Genomic DNA, 21,988 nt, shown 5'->3' with positions numbered 1-21,988 from the left:
GCTCTGGTTCGCCAGAAGCGGCTTAGTCATGCTGGCCACATGACTCGGAAGCTGTACGCCGGCTCCCTCGGCCAATAAAGCGAGATGAGCGCCGCAACCCCAGAGTCAGCCACAACTGGACCTAATGGCCCTTTACCCTTTTAAGTGCTGCAAAAAAAAAGGAACTGAATTTCAGATTGGAAAAATGAGGACTGGAGAGAGCTATAACAGGACATAAAATTTCAAGAACCCATAGTCCCTTCTAACAGGACTGATCAGAGACATGTTGCTGTACCTGGCAGGGCGGCAATCTCTCTGCCCAATTTCCCCCACCCCCACTGCACTGTCCCCTAGCAATATTGCATAATATCCCTGGGTGGCCAAGTTATGTTGACCCCCTGTGGCAGGAAACCACACCTCTCCCTGGGAGTACAAATGCAACAATAATAAATTCAGGCTGCAAACCTATACACACTCATCTGGAAGTAAGTCTAATTGAACTCAGCGACGCTTGTTTCTGCCTAGGATAGCACTGTAAATAACTATTTGCAGCCCTTTCATAGGCACCCAAAATCAGCTAGCTGCCTGAGGCGGCTGTCTCACCCCAACGGTAGGGCCGGCCATTCTGCCTCAGATGCATTAAGCATGAGGGTGCGGGAACTTGTGGCCAAACTCCCATCAGCTCCAGCCAGCATGGCCGATGATCGGAGATGATGGCAGCTGCCGTCCAGCAAAACCTGGAAAGCCACAGGTTACGCAGCCCTAGCATAAAGTGTGTCCCTAGCTATGTGCTGCACACACTTGGGTACAGAGGCAAACACTGTCAACTGCGGAGGTCAGAGGGCCCTGAACGGCACAAGGCACGGGCTGCGTCAGTTCTAATGCGAAGCCTGAATGCATACAAGGTACGCACAGAACATGTAAGCTTTACACAGAACTGACACCAATTGTGCCCTGTACATTTCAGGGGCACGTGGGCCCACTGCTTACACAATGGAGTACATATTGCTCCACACATCTGATGAAGTCAATTCTGGCCCACAAAAGCTCCCGTCGTAATAAACCAGTTCATCTTCCTTATCCTTCCTTTCTTAGATTTGGAATCATTGATTCATAGAATGGTAGCGTTGGAAGGGACCCGAGGGTCATCTAGTCCAACCCCCTGCAGGAATCCTGCCCACAGCCGTCCCTGAGGGGGGGGGGGCGCAAACGACCAGCATTACAGGCTTCACTGTATTCATTTACATTTGCACCCCCAAAAGGAGCTCGAGGCAGCATACGTCGTTCTCCTCCTCCCCATATCGTCCTCACAACAACCCTGTGAGGTAGGTCAGGATGAGAGCAAGCGGCCGGCCCAAACCCATGGCTGAGTGGGGATTCGAACCTTGGTCCTCAGGCTCCGAATCCGAAACCTTAACTGCTATCAACACCGTGCTGGCATTCCCAAATCGGGGTTTGGGTGTCACTGTGGGAAATGCCCTTTCTGGTCGTCGAGGCTGTTGCTGGCTCAGCTCGTCTTCTGGACCACAGAATTGCAGTCTTGGAAAGGACCCAACTTAACATGCAGCGGTCCCACGTGGGGATCGAACCTGCAACCTTGGCCTTTTCAGCACCATGGTGCTCTAACCGACGGCGCTCTCCCAGGCTGGGTTTTTCTCTCTCCTTCCTTAAACCCTCCTCCTCTTGCAGATTTCAGGGGCTCTCTCTCGGAAAGGCGAGCCCCGACGTGGCGACGAAAGATGAAGGAGGACATTAGCTTAGATGCCTCGACGGGGTCCCGGGGGGGGGGTCTCTTCTCGGACTTCCTCCCCCCCCCCCCAGCCCTGGCGCCGGGAGTTCGAGGAAACCCTCTGGGCGGGAGACTAGTCCGCGGTGAAAGACGCCGTCTCGGAAGGCGGGCATGCGCGGGGCCAGGTCACGTCTGCGCCTCGACGGGCGCCTGGCGGGCCCTTTCGGAGAGCGAGCGCGGCGCGGCGGGAGAGGCGGGCGTCGGGGAGGGCAAGACCGGGCAAGCTGCAGGGAGGAGGGAAGCCTCCAGAAGCGGGAAGAAGAGCGCAGCGCAGCCTCGACGGTCTCCCCTCCGTCTAGATTCTAACACCCCGCTCCCTCCTTCTGCCGATCTTCACTTTTCTTTCTTTCATTCTTTCTTTCCTTCCTTCCTTCCTTCCTTCTCCGGCACCTCCAAACCAGTTCCTCCGGTCCTCCTCCACCTGGGTCTTTCCCTGCTCTCCGCGCCGTCCCGTCCCCTTCTCCCCCCATTTGGGGGAGCGGAGGAGCCTCCCTCTCCCTCTCTCAACCCCCCCCCCTTCCAATCTCCAAGTCGTCTCCAGCAGCCTTTGCGCTCGCTTGAACAGCAAAGCGGGGAATGGGATCCCGACGGTCAGCGGCTCCCCTTGGGCGTGCGGAAACCTGAAGGCGCCCGTCTGGCTGGGAGAGGAGGAGGAGGGGTGCCCCCCTCACCCCCGATGCCAAGGGGCAGGAGGACGATGGCCCGGGGCTCAGCGAGGGCGCCGTAAAGGTAAGGAGGCAAATGGGCAAGAGAGAGCTAGCCTTGGTTACTCGCAAGGAAGCCAGCTTCCTAAGCTGGGGGAATCCAGCTTCAAGATCCCACTCCCTCACTAGAATTGACTTCCCTCCCAAAGAACCCAGGCGCCCGAGATTCCAGCCCTCCCCCTCCCAGTGCAACACGCACGCACCTTTCTGCCTAGGACCCAGGCGTCCGGGATTCCAGCATGCTATCCGGGAGCCTCCAACGTTCAGTGGACTGTTACTCCAGAGAACCCAGGCATCCAGGATTGCCCTAACTCTCCCCCCATAACTCACCCAACATTAGACCTCACTCCCCTCAGAAAGAACCCAGGAGTCCGGGCACCTCTGAAGCCCTTCAGGGCTTTTTGGCCCCCACTTTGCTGCCCGTCCGTCCCACCCAGGTAAAGGGGGAGGGGAGGACAAGTTCATGGTCAAGGGAAATATGCCACCTTACAGACACACACACACACGCTCACATATTTGCCTATGAGTTGGGCTAGATGGGAACCAGCTGGAGAGAAGACGAACGAACGGAAAGGCGGAAATATCCCTTGCATGTTCGCCCCTTCACCCGCCTGGTTTGGATTACCTGCTGGTGATGGAAAGCAGGACGCCTGGGTTCCCTGGAAAAGAGGGTGATGCAACGCACAGGGAAGCCAGGGTCACCCCCTTACACAAACACACACAATGTTGCCCCTTTTCTCCCAGAGTCGCAGAACCCAGGAAAGGTGGATTAGAATCTTGACCTTTGAAAAGCAGAAACCCCACTAGGAAGGAACCACCCAGATTGGTAGCCTTGGGAGAGGGGTTAAAGGCCAGCCTGTTCGGATCTCAGCAATCTCCGTCCAGGGCTTACCTGGAATGAAGCGGGCTCCTGGTGCAATCAAATACTGTTTGACTGCTGCTCCTGAGCAAGGTGGGCAAGAGAAATGATGAAGAACATACCAGTCAACTCCTTGATCTCCAGATAGCATTGCACTATTTGGTTATTTTCTAACAATTCTCCCATCGCAGATCCCAAGACATACTTGTAGGTCCTAGGCTGTCTCCCATCCCAGCACAGACCAGACCCAGACCTGCTTAGCTTCAGCAAGGTAGTAGTTTCTTATTCCATTTAACTAAGATTTACTCTTGGACTGTAGAGGCAAGAATTACAGGTGCCGGCTTGGTTATTTTGCGTTATGCTTCCATCCCTAACATTCTCAGGCAGTCTCCCACCCAAGTACTGACCTGGCCTGGCCCTGCTTAGCTTCAGCAAGGTGGCTGCGTGTTGTGCCTCTGCGCCTAAAGTTTCCTCTACCCTCCATCCTGTTTCCCAGAATTACACAGGCAAGACTAAGCTTTTGTGAATGGGACAGGAGTTTGCACATCTCTCCCACACAGAGATGCACAGGGGGATTTGTATCTTTGTAGATTCATTTTCTTGTATATCGTAATAGCCGGTAGAATCAGCGAGTTGTCTGAGAAAATAGATGCTCATAGGGAATAAACACATGGAATGCTCTCCCCAGGAAAGTTCACCTGGCACTTTCATTATACACCTTTAGGCGCCAGGCAAAAATGTTCCTTTTTAACCAGGCCTTTGGTTGATCTGATTTGCATCCCATGCCTTTTTAAAATGTGTTTTTTGGGGGGGGGCTATTGGTTTGTTGTTTTTATTCCCTGAGACCCCCAGGTATAGGGCAGTATATAAATTCAATTAATAATAATAATAATAGTCTAAAAATTACCTTATCCTAAAAGGGGTCCCCAGGAGTAGATCCCAACAGTGTGGGAACTGAGTATTATGACTCGTTATGATTTTTTTCTGAATAAGGCCTAGTCTTCAGTATGTCAGGCCCCAGCACCAGATTTAGCCCAAACATACATTCTTCTTGTTATTGTTCTTGTTTTACCATATCTTTGTTAGGGGGCAATGCTGCTGTTGCAATCTAGTTTAGGTCAACCTGGGATGGAAGACTGGATCCTGATACATCAGCTGAGAACCAGGCTGTGTACGCAGTGCCCTCCCACCCCTGCTTTGGGAAGCATAGTACACAGAGCTGTCAATACTTCTGGAATTTCCTGGACATAGCCGGAATACGGCAGTCGGAAACAGTGTCCGGGTGGAAATCGCTAAAATGTCTGGGAAAATGTGGCACTCCTAATATTACACGTGGTGTTAGCCACACTCTGTATCTATCCGGTTTCTGTCCTGCAGTTTCTTACAAAATACTGCCTTTTGATGTGTTTTCCCACCAAAGCAGCTTTGATAGAAATGGAGGGGGAAGCAAGCAATCGAGTTGTGCTTTCAGCTGTTAAACGTCTAGGTAAAGGTAAAGGGACCCCTGACCGTTAGGTCCAGTCGTGGCCGTCTCTGGGGTTGCGACGCTCATCTCGCTTTATTGGCCGAGGGAGCCGGCGTACAGCTTCCGGGTCATGTGGCCAGCATGACTAAGCCGCTTCTGGCGAACCAGAGCAGTACACAGAAATGCCATTTACCTTCCCGCTGGAGCGGTACCTATTTATCTACTTGCACTTTGGCATGCTTTCAAACTGCTAGGTTGGCAGGAGCAGGGACCAAGCAACGGGAGCTCACCTCGTCGCGGGGATTCGAACTGCCAATCTTCTGATTGGAAAGTCCTAGGGTCTGTAGTTTAGACCACAGTGCCACCCACGTCCCCGTAAAAGTCTACACAGCCCCAATGGCTTGTGGGTTAATTTGCTCTGAGTGGTCATAGTAGCAGGGATGCCAACTTGAATAAAATATTGGGAGCCCCATGTAATCAATCACAAGACGTGGGGTGCACACAGCATTTGAATGGCAATGCCCATCAACTTGGGGGGGGCTTGCCCCTTAAATATTGGGGGGGGGCTGAAGGGAGCTCAGCTCCTAAGAGTTGGCACCTGTGAATTACCCAGCCTAGTGGCTTAGGTTCCTGGGTGCCCAATCTCATAGCTTAAAGCCAGCTGTATTTTTCTAGAAAAAAAGGTGACCGAACTCATCATAAATGCCTCCCTTGTGGTGCCAACACTGAGTTCCAGTGAGTTCCAGCTGGGGGGAAAAGCCCTCCTTAAATCCCAGGCAGGCAACCTGCAGCCTCCATTCTTCTCTCCAAATTCCTTCCTTCCTGTTCCCTCCTTTGGGAACATTTGAAGGAGGCAGTATTTATGTGATAAAACAAGACAATAAAAAGCAACAACCACACACACACAAAACCCTTGTTGTATGGCTTGGGGAAAAGAAGCTCTCCACCCCAGCTGTCTGACAACGGATTAGTAGGTTTCTGCCATATATCTATGTTTGTGTGTGTTGCAGATCAAAGTGAAGAAAGGAATTACTTTCACTGGCTTTCCAGAAGAGTAGCTGAGCTGTTTTTATTGTGGATTAGTTAATCCAGAACACTTTTGTCTGTGCTCATCATCAGCTGTGGCTCCACCCGTCATCAGCCTGGGCTTCACCTAGTAGTTGCTTACCTGCTACACACACACAAAACACACACACACGAAAGCAACCCCCCAGAGGGAAAACGGTTCTCCACAGTCACTGGCTTAGTAGGTAGAAGCTATCTGAATTCTTTTCGAGGGTCAAAAAGATGTCAGGACGCCTGGGTTCTCTGGAACAAATCGGATCTCCTCTTAGCCCAAGTCTCTGGGAGATTCTTTAGTCACGCGATCCAAAGGCTGAGAGGCCTTCCTCTCCGCGGCCTTTTGTCCCAAGAGCACCCTCAGGTTCTGAATTACGCCGGTTCCCTCCAGCTTCAAGACTTGCTTTCCTGGGGCAGCAATCACACTAAGGCATCTGCTTTCACTTCAGGGTGAATTCAGAGCTGCTTGATTGACAGGGCGAGGCATCCAAGTGTTGCTAACGCCTTCAGTAGGAGAGAGGAATGGGGGCAGGTGCTGCGATGTTTTCGCACTCCCGGGCGCTTTATGGCTCAGAGCTGCCAGCTAGGCAAGGCTGTAAAATCTCCTGGAGGGGAGATGGGGCGGAAAGGTGGCTTCAGTGCGGAGGTTTGTGGGGATGGGGAGAATTCTGGACCTCCTGGGTTTAAAAGGTTAATTTAAACAACATTGAAATCCGGGCGGTCTGCATTTCACCAGGTCTTAGGGTGCCTGCACCAAGGATCCACACAGGGCTCAGAATCCTGGCTTTCACTTTAGCAAATGCAAGTTTCTAGTCCTCATGCACGGGCGGCAGAGTCAGGGCTTGGGTTGTGGGCAGTAGTCATACAAGAGGGCTTCAGCTCTTTGCATGCTGCTTCTTGTCTCCCCCTCGAGTACTACCGTATTTTTTGCTCTATAAGACTCACTTTTTCCCTCCTAAAAAGTAAGGGGAAATGTGTGTGCGTCTTATGGAGCGAATGCAGGATGCGCAGCTATCCCAGAAGCCAGAACAGCAAGAGGGATTGCTGCTTTCGCTGCGCAGCGATCCCTCTTGCTGTTCTGGCTTCTGAGATTCAGAATATTTTTTTTCTTGTTTTCCTCCTCCAAAAACTAGGTGCGTCTTGTGGTCCGGTGCGTCTTACAGAGCGAAACATACGTTGCTTGCAGGTCCTATATAACCCGCTTCTCGTTGTTCACCCCCTTTCCTCCTTCTCCACAAGCCTACATGCATGTGTGACAGAGGTGGGGGCGAAGCTTCGATTTTAGAAATAGGAAGGGGAAAGGCAAAAAAATAAACAAACCAAAAACCCAGCAATTTCCAGGCTGCGGGAACTGGATTGTCTTGCACAGAGAGCTTGGGGCTGCCTTCCTGCAGAAGCTGTTCTGCTACTGCCTTTGGGTGTGGGCAAAAGAAGGCCGAGGCGCCCCACCGAGGGAGAGGAAATAATGAATGGGACATCGGGAGCCCCCTCTGTGGGAGCTGCGGGCCAGAACTCTGGGCATCCTCCACAAAGCTGCAGCTTCCTGCTTGCTGCTCGGTGCTCGCGCTGCTCGGTGGCAGGTCGCAGCCTGCCCGGTGCTAAGCTACGCATACCTCCTCGGAGCAGGGGCTGGTTCCCCTGCGCTGACTGCCTGCAGCTTCGCGCAGCAGCAGCACCCACAACCTGCCTCCCCCTCTTCCGCACGGGAGGGGGAGAGGTCACGGGCACTGGGCACTGTGGGGGGGGGAGAACAGATAGATGCTTCTGCCAATAGCCCAAGGGTCGGGCTTAACTCTCTTCAGAGTTGTTTGCTTAGCCACTAGGCACCACTCCCCTGCCAGGAAAGCCAGGAGCCCAAGCCTCGCCCTGCTCTAAGCCAGGGAACACTGGCTTCCAGAATCCTTTCCCCAGGCTGCCCAGCCACGAAATAACACCGTCCTCCCCTACCCCAAGGGGGCTCGATCCCCCATCCCTCTGCCCTAACCTGTTTGGATTCCAGTTTGTTCTTGGAGACCCTTGAGCTTGTAGCCCCTTCTTTTCTTCCTTCCTCTTGGTAGGGAAAGCAGGAGTTCTATAATCGTAGAATTATCGGGTTGGAAGGGACCCGAGGGTCATCTAGCCCAACCCGCCCCCTGCAATGCAGAAATCTCAGCTAAGGCATCCATGACAGATAGCCGTCCAACCTCTGCTTAGAAACCTCCAAGGGAGGAGAGTCCACAACCTCCCGAGGGAGGTTCCACTGTCAGAACAGCTCTTAGCACCAGAAAGTTCTTCCTGATCTGGATTTCCGTGACTTGAAGCCATGGGTTGGGGTCCTGCACTCTGGAGCAGCAGAAAACAAGCTTACTCCATCTTCCACGTGGCAGCTCTTAAGGTATTTGAATATCGCAGGTGGCGCTGTGGATTAAACCACAGAGCCTAGGACTTGCCGATCAGAAGGTCGGAGGTTCGAATCCCCGCAACAGGTTGAGCTCCCGTTGCTCCTGCCAACCTAGCAGTTCGAAAGCACGTCAAAGTGCAAGTAGATAAACAGGTACCACTCCGACAGGAAGGTAAACGGCATTTCCGTGTGCTGCTCTGGTTCGCCAGAAGTGACTTAGTCCTGCTGGCCACGTGTACACCAGCTTCCTCAGCCAATAAAGCAAGATGAGCGCTGCAACCCCAGAGTCGGCCATGACTGGACCTAATGCTCAGGGGTCCCTTTACCTTTACTTATCATGTCTCCTCCTCCCAGTCTCCTCTTTTCTAGGCTAAACATACCCATCTCCCTCAAGCTTAAGGCTTGGTTTCCAACACATTTGATCATTTTGGTTGCTCTCCTCTGTACCCGTTTCCATAGCCCTTTGTGATCGGGGTGTGTGTGCAAAAGATGGAGGACCAGAGTGGCACCAGAGTCGAGCCAGCCCATCACAGATTTGCCCCCATCCTCTTCCTCCTTGCTGAGTTTATAGAACATAGAGTTGGAAGGGATCCTGAGGATCATCTAGGTCAGGGGTCAGCAAACCTTTTCAGCAGGGGGCTGGTCCACTGTCCCTCAGACCTTGTGGGAGGCCAGACTATATTTTTTGGGGGGAAATGAACGAATTCCTATGCCCCACAATTAACCCAGAGATGCCTTTTAAATAAAAGGACACATTCTACTCATGTAAAAACACGCTGATAACCAGACCGTCCACGGACAAGATTTAGAAGGCGATTGGGCCGGATCCAGCCCCTGGGCCTTAGTTTGCCTACCCACGATCTAGTTCAACCCTCTGCAACGCAGGAATATGGCAGATCTCCCCTACAGGGATCGAACCTGCAACCTTGGCATTATCAACACTGTGCTCTAATCAACTGAGCTATCCAGGCTGAGCTCTATAATGGCAACACTAAGGCTAAGGAGGAAGAAGGGAGCAGCTGGTGCCGCCCCTGGACAGGATGTAAGGAGGCCAGTCAGTTGGGTGCTGGCTGAGATTGTGGGTCATCATTGTCCCATCTGTCCTAATGGACAAATTGCCACTTTATGGGGCCCTAACTGCGTCCCAATTCCTTTCTGGCTTCCCTTAGTCTGCCCATGCCTTTCTCTGGATGTGGGAGTTCAGGAGATGCCAGTGCAGTGTGTCTTGTTTGTGTCTCACACAGCCTGATCCCCGTAACCCCGTTCCATGCGATCCCTCCCAGTCCTTCACAGGCAAAGAGACGGCTTTTCCCCCAATTGCCTCCTAGTCCCTATCCCTCCCCCCCCACTCCACCCCATTCTCCTGTGTCCCCTACAGGATGAATGGCAGGGGTGAGGAAGGTAAAGGGATATAGATTCAGCTCAGCCAAGATTGGCTGCTGAAGGATGGCAGGGGGTGGGGGGAAGAAAGGGAGAGCGGGTGGGGGGGGGAGTTAGAGCTCCATCAGTGTCAGTTTCAAAGGCAAGAGGGATTAGCTACCCTCCCAACCCCATCCCCCACGTGGCTGTCCTCCCCAGATGTTGCTACATCTGGATCCCATTCCCCTGGCTCCCGGCAGCAGCTGCAGGATTCACAGGCGTCACCTGATGTTTCCCAGCTGCCCCTGGGGTGGGATGGGGCGGCGGCGAGCGTCTGAGTTAAAAAGGTGTTTCGTAAGCCTCTATATCCACCCGGGAAGTGGCTTAAGATGGAATCAGACCATTGGTCTGGCTGCAGTTCTCCATGGGTTCCAGACAGCGGTTGCCTCGGTCTAAACCACTGAGCCTCTTGGACTTGTTGATCAGAAGGTCAGCAGTTCGAATCCCCTCAACAGGGTGAGCTCCCATTGCTCAGTCCCAGCTCCTGCCAACCTAGCAATTTGAAAGCATGCCAGTGCAAGTAGATAAATAGGTACCACTGCGGCGGGAAGGTAATTGGCATTTCCATGCACTCTGGCTTCCATCACGGTGTTCCTTTGCACCAGAAGCGCTTTAGTCATGCTGCCCACATGACCCGGAAAACCATCTGTGGACAAACGCTGGCTCCCTCGGCCTGAAAGCAAGATGAGCGCTGCAACCCCATAGTCACCTTTGACTGGACTTAACCATCCAGGGGTCCTTTACGTTTCCCTTTACTTTTTTCTCTCACATCCTTACACCTGAGACGTCTGGGATCGAACCTGCAACCTTCTGCATGCAAAGCAGAGGCTCTACCACTGAGCCAGTCTTTGGGTGGAAGTGGGTTGCTTGTGCTTAGACTTCAGGGTCAGCTCAGCATTACAGCATTTCAGTTCCAGGAGCAATACCTATTTATCTACTTGCACTGGTGTGCTTTCGAACTGCTAGGTTGGCAGGAGCAGGGACCGAGCAACGGGAGCTCACCCCGTTGTGGGGATTTGAACCACCAAAGAGGCTCAGTGGTTTTAGACCACAGCGCCAACCACGTCCCTTCTTTACCTTCTAGGTAAAGGTAAAGGTACCCCTGCCCGTACGGGCCAGTCTTGACAGACTCTGGGGTTGTGCGCCCATCTCACTCAAGAGGCCAGGGGCCAGCACTGTCCGGAGACACTTCCGGGTCACGTGGCCAGCGTGACATCGCTGCTCTGGCGAGCCAGAGCCGCACACGGAAACGCCGTTTACCTTCCCGCTGGTAAGCGGTCCCTATTTATCTACTTGCACCCGGAGGTGCTTTCGAACTGCTAGGTTGGCAGGCGCTGGGACCGAGCAGCGGGAGTGCACCCCGCCGCAGGGATTCGAACCGCCGACCTTTCGATCGGCAAGTCCTAGGCGCTGAGGCTTTAACCCACAGCGCCACCTGCGTCCCCTTCTTTACCTTCTACTGTATGGCAAATTGTGATGTTCTCTTCCACTGTCTGGTAGGGGGATTACGATCAACAAACGTAACCCAGATAGTTTTGCAATGGTCTGACGATTATCAGCTTGCGGTAACACAGAGGCAGGATATATCACTCGTGGCACCAGCGTTGTGAGTTGCTCTCCCTGTCGAAATACAAGAGACCCCCATCGATATTGGCATCCTGCCAGCTCTTGACAACAGACCTGTTTAGACAAGCATTTCCCTGATCTCCTAACCTGAACCTCCTGTTTTAACTGCTTTAATGGACTGGTTTCCTCACACATTTTAATTGCGGATGTTTATTTTAATGTTTCGGCAGGATCGTTTTATTGTGTCTTTCAATTACGCATGTTTATGTTCTTTTCATAATTGCTTTTATACTTGTAAACTGCTGAGTAGCCACTTTGGCAATTATAAGTGGTGTATAAATTAATTAAATCGTCATAAATGAGGGGTATGTTCTGCATGATCTCTTGGGTGTCTTCCAGCGCCCTTGGAACATAAAAAAAAATAAAATTGTTCTTGATGTTATCATGTGGATTAGAGCAGAGGTAGCCAACTGTGCTGCATTCCAGATGTTTTGTCCTCAGGCAGCATGGCCAATTATACAGGATGATTGGCAGCTGTAGTCCAGAACATCTGCATGGCACCATATTGGATTAGGAACAAGAGCTGGGAAGGGCACTCTTATGTTATTTGCCAACTGGGTGGGATCCAGAGCAGGTGTTATGTAGAACCACGTCTCTATTCTGAGTTCTTGGGGAGGAGAAAGATTGAGTGAGCTTTAGCCATGGCACAGAGATCCAGAACGTTCTGGATTCGGTAAAAAGGCAAGAGAAATCGCAAGGTTCTCTGAAAACACAGAGCACCTGTTGCAGTGTAATCTTACCTCCTAGTAGTTCTGCTGTTCAGTATTCCTGTCAGCCAGTCATACCCTCCCTGAGGTAACTGGGATAACCAGCCTCAAACATGCTTAATTCTATTTGATGCATAAAAGGGTTAAGACCATAGAGCAGAGTTTTCCAGACTTTTCATGCTGGTGACACATTTTTTAGATATGCATCATTTCGTGACACTAGCAAACCGGAGGTTAAACTAACCATTTTCCAGCCCCGGGAGGAGCGCAGGGAGCGTTTGCATGGCACACCTACACACTGCAGCCAGAGCACTAATGTGTCGTGACGCACAGTTTGGAAAGCTCTGCCATAGAGTAAGCTGTCCTGCCAGGCTTAGCTCACCTTGGGAGGGACTAGATAATCAACGTGTGAGGTCTGAACTGCTTGCTCCACTTCAGACCGCATGGCTCTCACAAGCCAATAATTTAGGAGCTTTCATCACTTTAAAAGGTAAAGGGACCCCTGACCATTAGGTTAGTAGTGGCCGACTCTGGGGTTGCAGCGCTCATCTCGCTTTATTGGCCGAGGGAGCCGGCGTACAGCTTCCGGGTCATGTGGCCAGCATGACTAAGCCACTTCTGGCAAACCAGAGCAGCGCACGGAAATGCCGTTTACCTTCCCACCGGAGTGGTACCTGTTTATCTACTTGCACTTTGACGTGCTTTCGAACTGCTAGGTTGGCAGGAGCAACGGGAGCTCATCCTTACATCTGAGACGTCTGGGATCGAACCTGCAACCTTCTGCATGCAAAGCAGAGGCTCTACCACAACAACAACAACAACAACAACAACAACAACAACAATAATAATAATAATAATAATAATAATAATAATAATAATTTATTATTTGTACCCCGCCCATCTGGTTGGGTTTCCCCAGCCACTCTGGGCGGCTTCCAACAAAGATAAAAGATGCACTGAAATGTCACATATTAAAAACTTCCCTGAACAGGGCTGCCTTCAGATGTCTTCTGAATGTCAGGTAGATGTTTATCGCTTTGACATCTGATGGGAGGGCGTTCCACAGGGCGGGTGCCACTACCGAGACGGCCCTCTGTCTGGTTCCCTGTAACCTGGCCTCTCGCAGTGAGGGAACTGCCAGAAGGCCCTCGGAGCTGGACCTCTGTGTCCGGGCAGAACGATGGGGGAGGAGACGCTCCTTCAGGTATATTGGACCGAGGCCGTTTAGGGCTTTAAAGGTCAGCACCAACACTTTGAATTGTGCTCGGAAACGTACTGGGAGCCAATGTAGGTCTTTCAAGACCGGTGTTATATGGTCTCGGCGGCTGCTCCCAGTCACCAGTCTAGCTGCCGCATTCTGGATTAGTTGTAGTTTCCGGGTCACCTTCAAAGGTAGCCCCACGTAGAGCGCATTGCAGTAGTCCAAGCGGGAGATAACCAGAGCATGTACCACTCTGGCGAGACAGTCTGCAGGCAGATAGGGTCTCAGCCTACGTACCAGATGGAGCTGGTACACAGCTGCCCTGGATACAGATTTGACCTGTGCCTCCATGGACAGCTGTGAGTCCAAAATGACTCCCAGGCTGCGCACCTGGTCCTTCAGGGGCACAGTTACCCCATTCAGGACCAGGGAATCCTCCACACCTGCCCGCCTCCTGTCCCCAAAAACAGTACTTCTGTCTTGTCAGGATTCAACCTCAATCTGTTAGCCGCCATCCATCCTCCAACCGCTTCCAGACACTCACACAGGACCTTCACCGCCTTCACTGGTTCTGATTTAAAAGAGAGGTAGAGCTGGGTATCATCTGCATACTGATGAACACCCAGCCCAAACCTCCTGATGATCCCTCCCAGCGGCTGCATGTAGATGTTGAAAAGCATGGGGGAGAGGACAGAACCCTGAGGCACCCCACAAGTGAGAGCCCAGGGGTCTGAACACTCATCCCCCACCACCACTTTCTGAACACGGCCCAGGAGGAAGGAGCGGAACCACTGTATGACAGTGCCCCCAGCTCCCAGCCCCTCAAGACGGTCCAGAAGGATGTTATGGTCGATTGTATCAAAGGCCGCTGAGAGATCCAGCAGAACTAGGAAACAGCTCTCACCTTTGTCCCTAGCCCGCCGGAGATCATCAACCAGTGCGACCAAGGCAGTTTCAGTCCCATGATGAGGCCTGAATCCCGACTGGAAGGGATCCAAATGGTCCGCTTCTTCCAGGTGTGCCTGGAGTTGTTCAGCAACCACTCGCTCAATCACCTTGCCCAAGAATGGAAGGTTTGAGACTGGGCGATAATTGGCCATCGTGGCCGCATCTAAAGATGGTTTTTTAAGAAGTGGTTTAATAACCGCCTCTTTCAGCGGGTCTGGGAAAGCTCCCTCACGGAGGGAAGCATTCACCACCCCACGAAGCCCATCGCCCAGTCCTTCCCGGCTAGCTTTTATAAGCCAGGATGGGCAGGGATCCAGGAGACAGGTGGTTGGCTTCACTCGTCCAAGCAGCCTGTCCACATCCTCGGAGGTAACAGATTGGAATTGATCCCACACAACTTGACTAGACAGGACTCTAGCACTCTCCCACCCCGGCCCCGCTCCCACGGTGGAGTCTACTTCTTCCCGAATCTGAGCGATTTTATCTGCAAAAAACTTTGCAAAATCATTGCAGGAGAACATGTGGCCCGTACTGGGCCCTAATGTTGCAGGTGGTTCCGCTAAATTGTGAACCACCTGAAAAAGTCTCCTGCTGCTGTTTTCTGCAGATGCAATAGAGGCGGTGAAGAAAGTCTTCTTCGCCGTCGCTATCGCCACTTGGTAGGCTCGACGTTGAGCTCTAACCTGTGTCTGGTCAGATTCGGAATGAGTTATCCGCCACCGGCGCTCTAGCCGTCTCAACGATTGTTTCATTGCCCTCAGATCCGTGGAAAACCACGGGGCTCTCCGGGCTCCATGCAATCGGATAGGGCGCTTCGGAGCCAAACAGTCAATAGCCCTGGTTAACTCCACATTCCAGCGGGCCACCAGGGAATCGGCTGAAAGGCCATCAACATGGGATAAAGCATCCCCTACCACTCTCTGGAAACCATTTGGATCCATTAAGTGGCGGGGGCGGACCATCCGAATCGGTCCCACCTCCCTGCAGAGGGGATGGGCCAGTCTTTGGGTGGAAGTGGGTTGCTTGTGGCATGAGCTTAGACTTTAGGGTCAGCTCAGCATTACAGCATTTCAGTTCCAGGAGCAATACCTATTTATCTACTTGCACTGGTGTGCTTTCGAACTGCTAGGTTGGCAGGAGCAGGGACTGAGCAACGGGAGCTCACCCCGTTGTGGGGATTCAAACTGCCAACCTTCTGATTGGCAAGTCCTAGGCTCTGTGGTTTAACCCACAGTGCCACCCGCGTCCCTCTGTGGTTTAACCCATAGTGCCACCCGCGTCCCTTTGGAACTAAACTAACAGTTCGCAGGATTCTTTGGGGGGGGGAGGTAAAGCATGTTAAATGTATGGTGTGCCTCCCTCTTCTTCTTTGGCAATCACTTGTAGCCGAAATAGATTGTCTTCCATGAATATGGTCTTAACAGTGTGTCCGTAAGTGACTGTGGAGGCCACGTCTGGATCCACACGTCCTTCCACAGTGGGGACATAGATTTCCGGGCCGGAGTTGATCATGGTGAGGATTTGCCAAACATGCCTTCCTCTTAGCATGTATCGTCCTGAGTTCGTGTTTATGGTGTGTACACAGCCAACTGAAACAACGGAAGGTTGGAATATGTCACAGAGGGGATTTTATGCAAAGGTGAAGGTACTAAACCCCCTGAGGATTTTTGCAAGGAAACCTGGGACTCCTCAATCTTGTCCGGGGGTCGGCAAGGTTAACCTTGCCTGGGCCAGTTCATTCAAGCAGAGATCCCTTCGTGGGCCAGATTGCACATGTGTGTGAGCGCGCCCACCCGCGATTTCCAGCTTTTGCGTCTCCATAGACGCGATTTCTGGCGCCGCAGAAGCGAGTCCCTGCACCGTGCTGCGCCAGTTTAGCACAGCGCACGGGGACTCGCTGAGCAGGCGGCTCAGTTTGGGGGCAGCTTGTAGACCGGTTAAACAACCCCTGTGGGCTGTTTGTGGCCCATGTTCCTTAGGTTGCCTACTCTGATCTTGTCCATTGAAGAGTTTGTTTTTTTGTCTCCTCTGCCAGATGCTGTGAGTGGCATCAAGCCCTCAAGTGAATGACACCCCAGAGCATCTTCCTGTCCTCTGAGACAGAGACGAAACACTTGCTTCCGTGAGAAAGGTCCTTTCTTCTTGCTCATCCCGTGGAGAAGCAAAGATGCAGCGTGAGATCTGCAGACGTCCCAAGGAGCCTAGACTTCTGGGAACGTGAGCTGCGAGGAAGCACCAGCACCTATTAAGGGACAGGGCAGCAGAAAGCAGCTCCTGCTGCAGAAACAAAAGGATCCCATCCTTCCCAGACTGGCTTACATCAGGGAGCAACACAGCAGGACGCCAGCCTGGAAGGTCATGATTAAAACCTGGAATCTGCTTGGCTGTGATTGAAGAAAGCATTGAACCCACAGGTAACTGTCCCACCACCCCATCTACTCCCATCACCATCAATTGAATTTACCATACTTTTTCATGTATAAGACGAGTTTTTTTTCTTAAAAAGTTACATCCAAAAATTGGGGTCGCCTTATGCATGGATAAGGGACGCAGGTGGTGCTGTGGGTTAAACCACAGAGCCTAGGACTTGCTGATCAGAAGGTCGGTGGTTCAAATCCCCGCGACGGGGTGAGCTCCCGTTGCTCGGTCCCTGCTCCTGCCACCCTAGCAGTTCGAAAGCATGTCAAAGTGCAAGTAGATAAATAGATACCACTCTGGCGGGAAGGTAAACGGCGTTTCCGTGCGCTGCTCTGGTTCGCCAGAAGCGGCTTAGTCATGCTGGCCACATGACCCGGAAGCTGTACACCGGCTCCCTCGGCCAATAAAGCGAGATGAGCGCCGCAACCCCAGAGTTGGCCACGACTGGACCAACAGTCAGGGGTCCCTTTACCTTTTATACATGGATAGTGCATAGGGTGGGATGTGGGATTGGTTCCTGCTGCGAGCCAGAGATCGTCAGCGGCTATTGGGCGTGTTGCGGCAAAGGCTGGGGTTGATTGGTTGCCGCTGTGGCAATAGGGCGGGCAATTTGTGGCTTTCAGCGTCAGGCAGATGGGTGAGCGATTTTCGACAATCTCTGAAAAAAGGCTTAACAACTTTATGCCACCCCCCCCCCAAAAAAAGCTCAAAAATTGGGAAATCCTCCCTCCCCCACATAGCTCAACAACTCCTGGCAATATCCCTTCATTTTCTTAATTTTGAGTCCCCAAAAATAGGGGGCGTCTTCTACATGGGGGGTGTTATACACGGAAAAGTATGATATATGTCTCTCGCTGCCCAAATAGGCTTCTGGCAGTACAGTTTCTAACCATGTCTGCCCAGAAGGAAGTCCTGTTGTGGTGCAGCAGTAACACAGCAAGTACATTTGCAAAGCTAAGCAGGGTCTGGTCTGGTTTCAAATTGGATAGGGGACCACACGTTGGTCCTTGAGGTTCTCGTATAGCTCTGTGATTTCTGTTATTCTATTGAATTCAGTAGGTCCTACTGAAGAGCTCAACAACGTTGCCAAAAGAAGCTCAGCAACTGTCTGAAATATGGCAGCTGTAAACCCCATCAAATAGCTCTGTGCCCTGTCCATTTGTTGCTTTGTGGTGTCAAAATACTTCTGACCCTGCTTTGAGCTAACCCAAAGGCAAATTCTGCTGGTATTTTTAATTTGCCATTTTCGCTGCCAGTGTTTATATTTGTACTGATTCACTCTGCTAGTGTCATTTTTACCTGTTGATGTGGCAATATTTTTAAAGAGGTTTATTATTTATCTTTTGTGTAACACAATCGTTATACCGCTTGATTGTATAGTGGACGCTTGGGTTATTTATGCGATCCATGCGGGAGGCACATTCGCAACCCGCAGCACCGTGTCTGCGCACATGCAGGTTGTGATTCGCTGCTTCTGCGCATGCGCAAAGTGTGATTTCAAAACCTGGAAATAATCCATTCCGGTACTTCCAGGTTTCGGCGCATCCGTAACCCGAAAAACACAACCTGAAGCATCTGTAACCTGAGATACAACTGTATTAAGATCTCTCTAAGTGCCTTGCAATAGGTAATAAACTGATCTTTTTTTAAAAGATATACAAAAATATATACCCATTACAAAGTACCTTTTTAATAATATACTACTGAGATAAAACAGCTACTTAGTCTAGAAGAGAACAAAGTCAGAAGGAAGAAAAGAGAAGGAAAGGAGAAATCAAAAGAAAGAGAACATGAGAAAAAAATAATAAATAATAAAATTATCTATTAAAAATAGTGAAAATAATGACGGGGATCCATAGCTCTGTCTCATTTTCTTGAGCCCTTTGTCGGCAGGCATGCAGCATTTCTGGAGGCTCATTTCTCTCCCTGTCTTCCCAGGTCCCCGCCGTGCAGAGAGTGATGCTTGTTCTGTTCCATGCCATGGTCACGCCACTGCTCTGCGTCATCCATGCTGCCCCCCTTCCCAGCGCCAGTACCCAGTCCAACGCCACCGATGTCCTCTGGGCCGAGACCCCCCTGAGGGACTGGGACCTCTTTTCTCCGCGCGTCACTCTTTCCAACAGCGAACCGGCAGAGCCGCCCTTGCTTTTCCTCATGGAGGACTCCAGCACCCAGCCGGCGCAGGCCGCAAACCGGACTCTCAGGTCCAAGCGGTCGTTGGACGGATCCCTCCGCCGGGGAGAAATGTCGGTGTGCGACAGCGTCAACGTCTGGGTGACCAACAAGCGGACAGCCGTCGACATCCGCGCCAAAACCGTCACGGTGCTTTCCGAGGTCCAGACCCTGACCGGCCCGTTGAAGCAATATTTCTTCGAGACCAAGTGTAACCCGGCTGGGGGCACGGCGAGTGGCTGCCGGGGTGTGGACCGCCGACACTGGATCTCCGAGTGCAAGGCCAAGCAGTCGTACGTGAGGGCCCTCACCATGGATTCTGACAAGATCGTGACCTGGCGCTGGATCCGCATCGACACCGCGTGCGTCTGCACCCTGCTCACTCGTACTGGTCGGACGTAGGGAGACAGGCGACTGGTAATCTACCTTTGTCACTTTGGCTACTGAAGAGATGGAGCAATGGGACCGCTAGGCCCAAGATGGCCGCCCTTTGGCCAAGGGAAATGTGCATGGTTCCCATTGGACAAGAAGAAAGGCGTGTGGTCCTGGCTGATTGGCAGGCCTCAGGCAGCCTTGTCTGGCTCTGCTTGTGCCCCCTTGAAGTCCCTGTCAACAGGGTTCATCGTCGCAAACGTGGCCATTTGCTGGACGGGAGAGACATTGTTGCTGCACTTCTACAGTGGAGAAGCAAACTTTAAGCATTATTGAGATGCAGCCAGGCAGACCTTGTGGACTGGAGGGGCCATGATGGGGCCCCTAGTGGTCAAAACTTCATACCTACCACATGTGTCAGGGCACTGGGGTCTTGTGGGTGCTGCTTTAGAGTCACTACAACCTGCCTTTGGCTGCCTCTCTCTCACACACACCAATGCTGCCATTGCACCCTTGCGGCACACAGCAGACTCCAGAGTCCTTCCCTCAGCGCAGTCTGCGAGATCAGGGCTTTTCGACTGCCTACCCTCGGGGAACCTGTTCCATCTCGGCGCATTTGCCAAAGATTCCCTGCGTGTGCACGGCAGGTGGATCCTAGGGAATGTTTTAGGGCGTGTTGTCTGTACACACACGGGCACCAACCACGCCTGCCAGGCCTCACCGCTGCTTTGTGGATACCAGACGCACGCAGCCTCGATGCAGGTGCCGAATCTGCCACTTTGCATCCGCCCCACTTTCCCTTTCAGCTGCCGATTGGAGTGGGAGATCCATTGAATCTGAAGTCCATCACGACTGATATATTAATTGAGGAGCCTGGGATAAGCGTCTGAGAGATCCCTAGAGTTCTTTTGGAACATACTTTTTTCGGGGGAGGGGGGGATTGCTAGGTGTAAGGTTCCTTCTGGAATCTCCCTTCCCTCATTCTCTTTCCTCTCTTCATATTTATTACCTCCCTTCCCTCCAGCTACAGCCTGTGTCTGACCTGATCCTGTCGTCTTAATTATTAACTTATTTGCATTCATTACTCTGGAGGGGGGGGGATGATTTCTAGGAAAGTGTGTGTGATGTCTGTGTGTGGAGGATTAAAAAACAAAAAGACATGTCTGCCTGCTGCTTGGATTTCCTGTGTCCTGAATGTCTTCCTTTTGGCTGGGGGGGGGGGGCGGGCTCCTGGGTGGGGGGAAGGAGCGTGCGGAAAGCAAGACTCATGGGAAAGAAATGTGGGTGGCAGCCAGCTCCGCCCTGGCAGCCCAAGCCTTCCTAGTTTCTCTCTCAGGCTGCATACACAACATACATCTAAAGGCACTTTTTGCACAGCCCCAAAAGAAGCCTGGGAATTGTAGTTCGCTCCATGCAGAGCTACAATTCCCAGCACCTTAACCAAGTACAGTGGTACCTCAGGTTAAGTACTTAATTCGTTCTGGAGGTCTGTTCTTAACCTGAAACTGTTCTTAACCTGAGGTACCACTTTAGCTAATGGGGCCTCCCACTGCTCTCACGTGATTTCTTTTCTCATCCTGAAGCAAAGTTCTTAAACCAAGGTACTATTTCTGGGTTAGCAGAGTCTGTAACCTGAAGCGTATGCAACCCGAGGTACCACTGTACAGTTCCTGGTATTCTTTTCAGGTGGGGAGCCTTTAAATGTGTGGTGTGTTATCTCCACAAGCTGTGTTTTGCACATCCACACTATCGTCCAGGGGTCAGTAAACCTCTTCAGCAGGGGGCCAGTCCACTGTCCCTCAGACCTTGTGGGAGGCAGGACTATATTTTGGGGGAAAGAATAAGAAAAATGAACAAATTCCTATGCCCCAGAGAGAACCCAGAGATGCATTTTAAATAAAAGCACACATTCTACTCATGTAAAAACACCAGGCAGGCCCCACAAATAACCCAGAGATGCATTTTGAATAAAAGGACACATTTTACTCATGTAAAAACACTCTGATTCCCAGACCGTCCGCGGGCCGGATTTAGAAGGCGATTGGGCCGGATCCGGCCCCTGGACCTTAGGTTGCCTACCCATGCTATTGCCCTCCACTTCTGCGGCTTTGGGACGCAGGTGGCGCTGTGGGTTAAAGCCTCAGCACCTAGGACTTGCCGATCGAAAGGTCGGCGGTTCGAATCCCTGCGGCGGGGTGCGCTCCCGCTGCTCGGTCCCAGCGCCTGCCAACCTAGCAGTTCGAAAGCACCTCCGGGTGCAAGTAGATAAATAGGGACCGCTTACCAGCGGGAAGGTAAACGGCGTTTCCGTGTGTGGCTCTGGCTCGCCAGATGCAGCTTTGTCACGCTGGCCACGTGACCCGGAAGTGTCTCCGGACAGCGCTGGCCCCTGGCCTCTTAAGTGAGATGGGCGCACAACCCCAGAGTCTGTCAAGACTGGCCCATACGGGCAGGGGTACCTTTACCTTTTACCTCTGCGGCTTTGAACTTTGGAAGGGGAAAGTGTCCTTTGGCCCTCAGCGCCACCTGATGGCTTGCTGTGGAGTTGCAAGTCCTTATGAAGAGTTGGACTGCCTTTGGGCAATGGTCTCCAACTGTTTTAGACCCGTGGGCACATTAGCAAACCAGAGAAACCACTGTGGGCACCACACGCGTGCCTGCAGTACTTGCCACCCTCCCCAGCTGTAATCTCCATTAAATGCCAGAGCTGTGATTCGACAGAGGCAAGTGCCTCTATATAGTCATACCTTGGAAGTCGAACAGGATCCGTTCCAGAAGTCCGTTCGACTTCCAAAACATTCGGAAACCAAAGCGTGGCTTCTGATTGGCTGCAGGAAACTCGGAAGCCGCAAAAGCCCCATCGGACGCTCAGCTTCCCAAAATAGTTTGC

At 52.0% G+C, this 21,988-nt stretch overlaps 1 protein-coding gene and 1 long non-coding RNA gene across 2 annotated transcripts in view; both read left to right on the top strand.

The window, feature by feature from the left end:
* Positions 1–21,988, top strand: part of LOC310830275 — a 274,706-nt gene that overhangs the window by 210,987 nt on the left and 41,731 nt on the right. The gene's annotated exons all lie outside the window — the stretch shown is intronic.
* On the top strand, positions 1,086–20,277 carry NTF4 (neurotrophin 4). Its single transcript, XM_083709958.1, has 3 exons — positions 1,086–2,497; positions 16,172–16,550; positions 18,493–20,277. Exon 3 carries the CDS (start codon positions 18,514–18,516, stop codon positions 19,126–19,128), a length of 615 nt encoding a protein of 204 aa, XP_083566084.1. The 5' UTR covers positions 1,086–2,497; positions 16,172–16,550; positions 18,493–18,513; the 3' UTR covers positions 19,129–20,277.

The sequence above is a fragment of the Podarcis gaigeae genome (genome assembly GCF_964106915.1).
Source record: "Podarcis gaigeae genome assembly, chromosome: 13".
NCBI classification, from domain to species: Eukaryota; Metazoa; Chordata; class Lepidosauria; order Squamata; family Lacertidae; genus Podarcis; species Podarcis gaigeae.
This window is presented reverse-complemented; position numbering and strand designations above follow the sequence as displayed.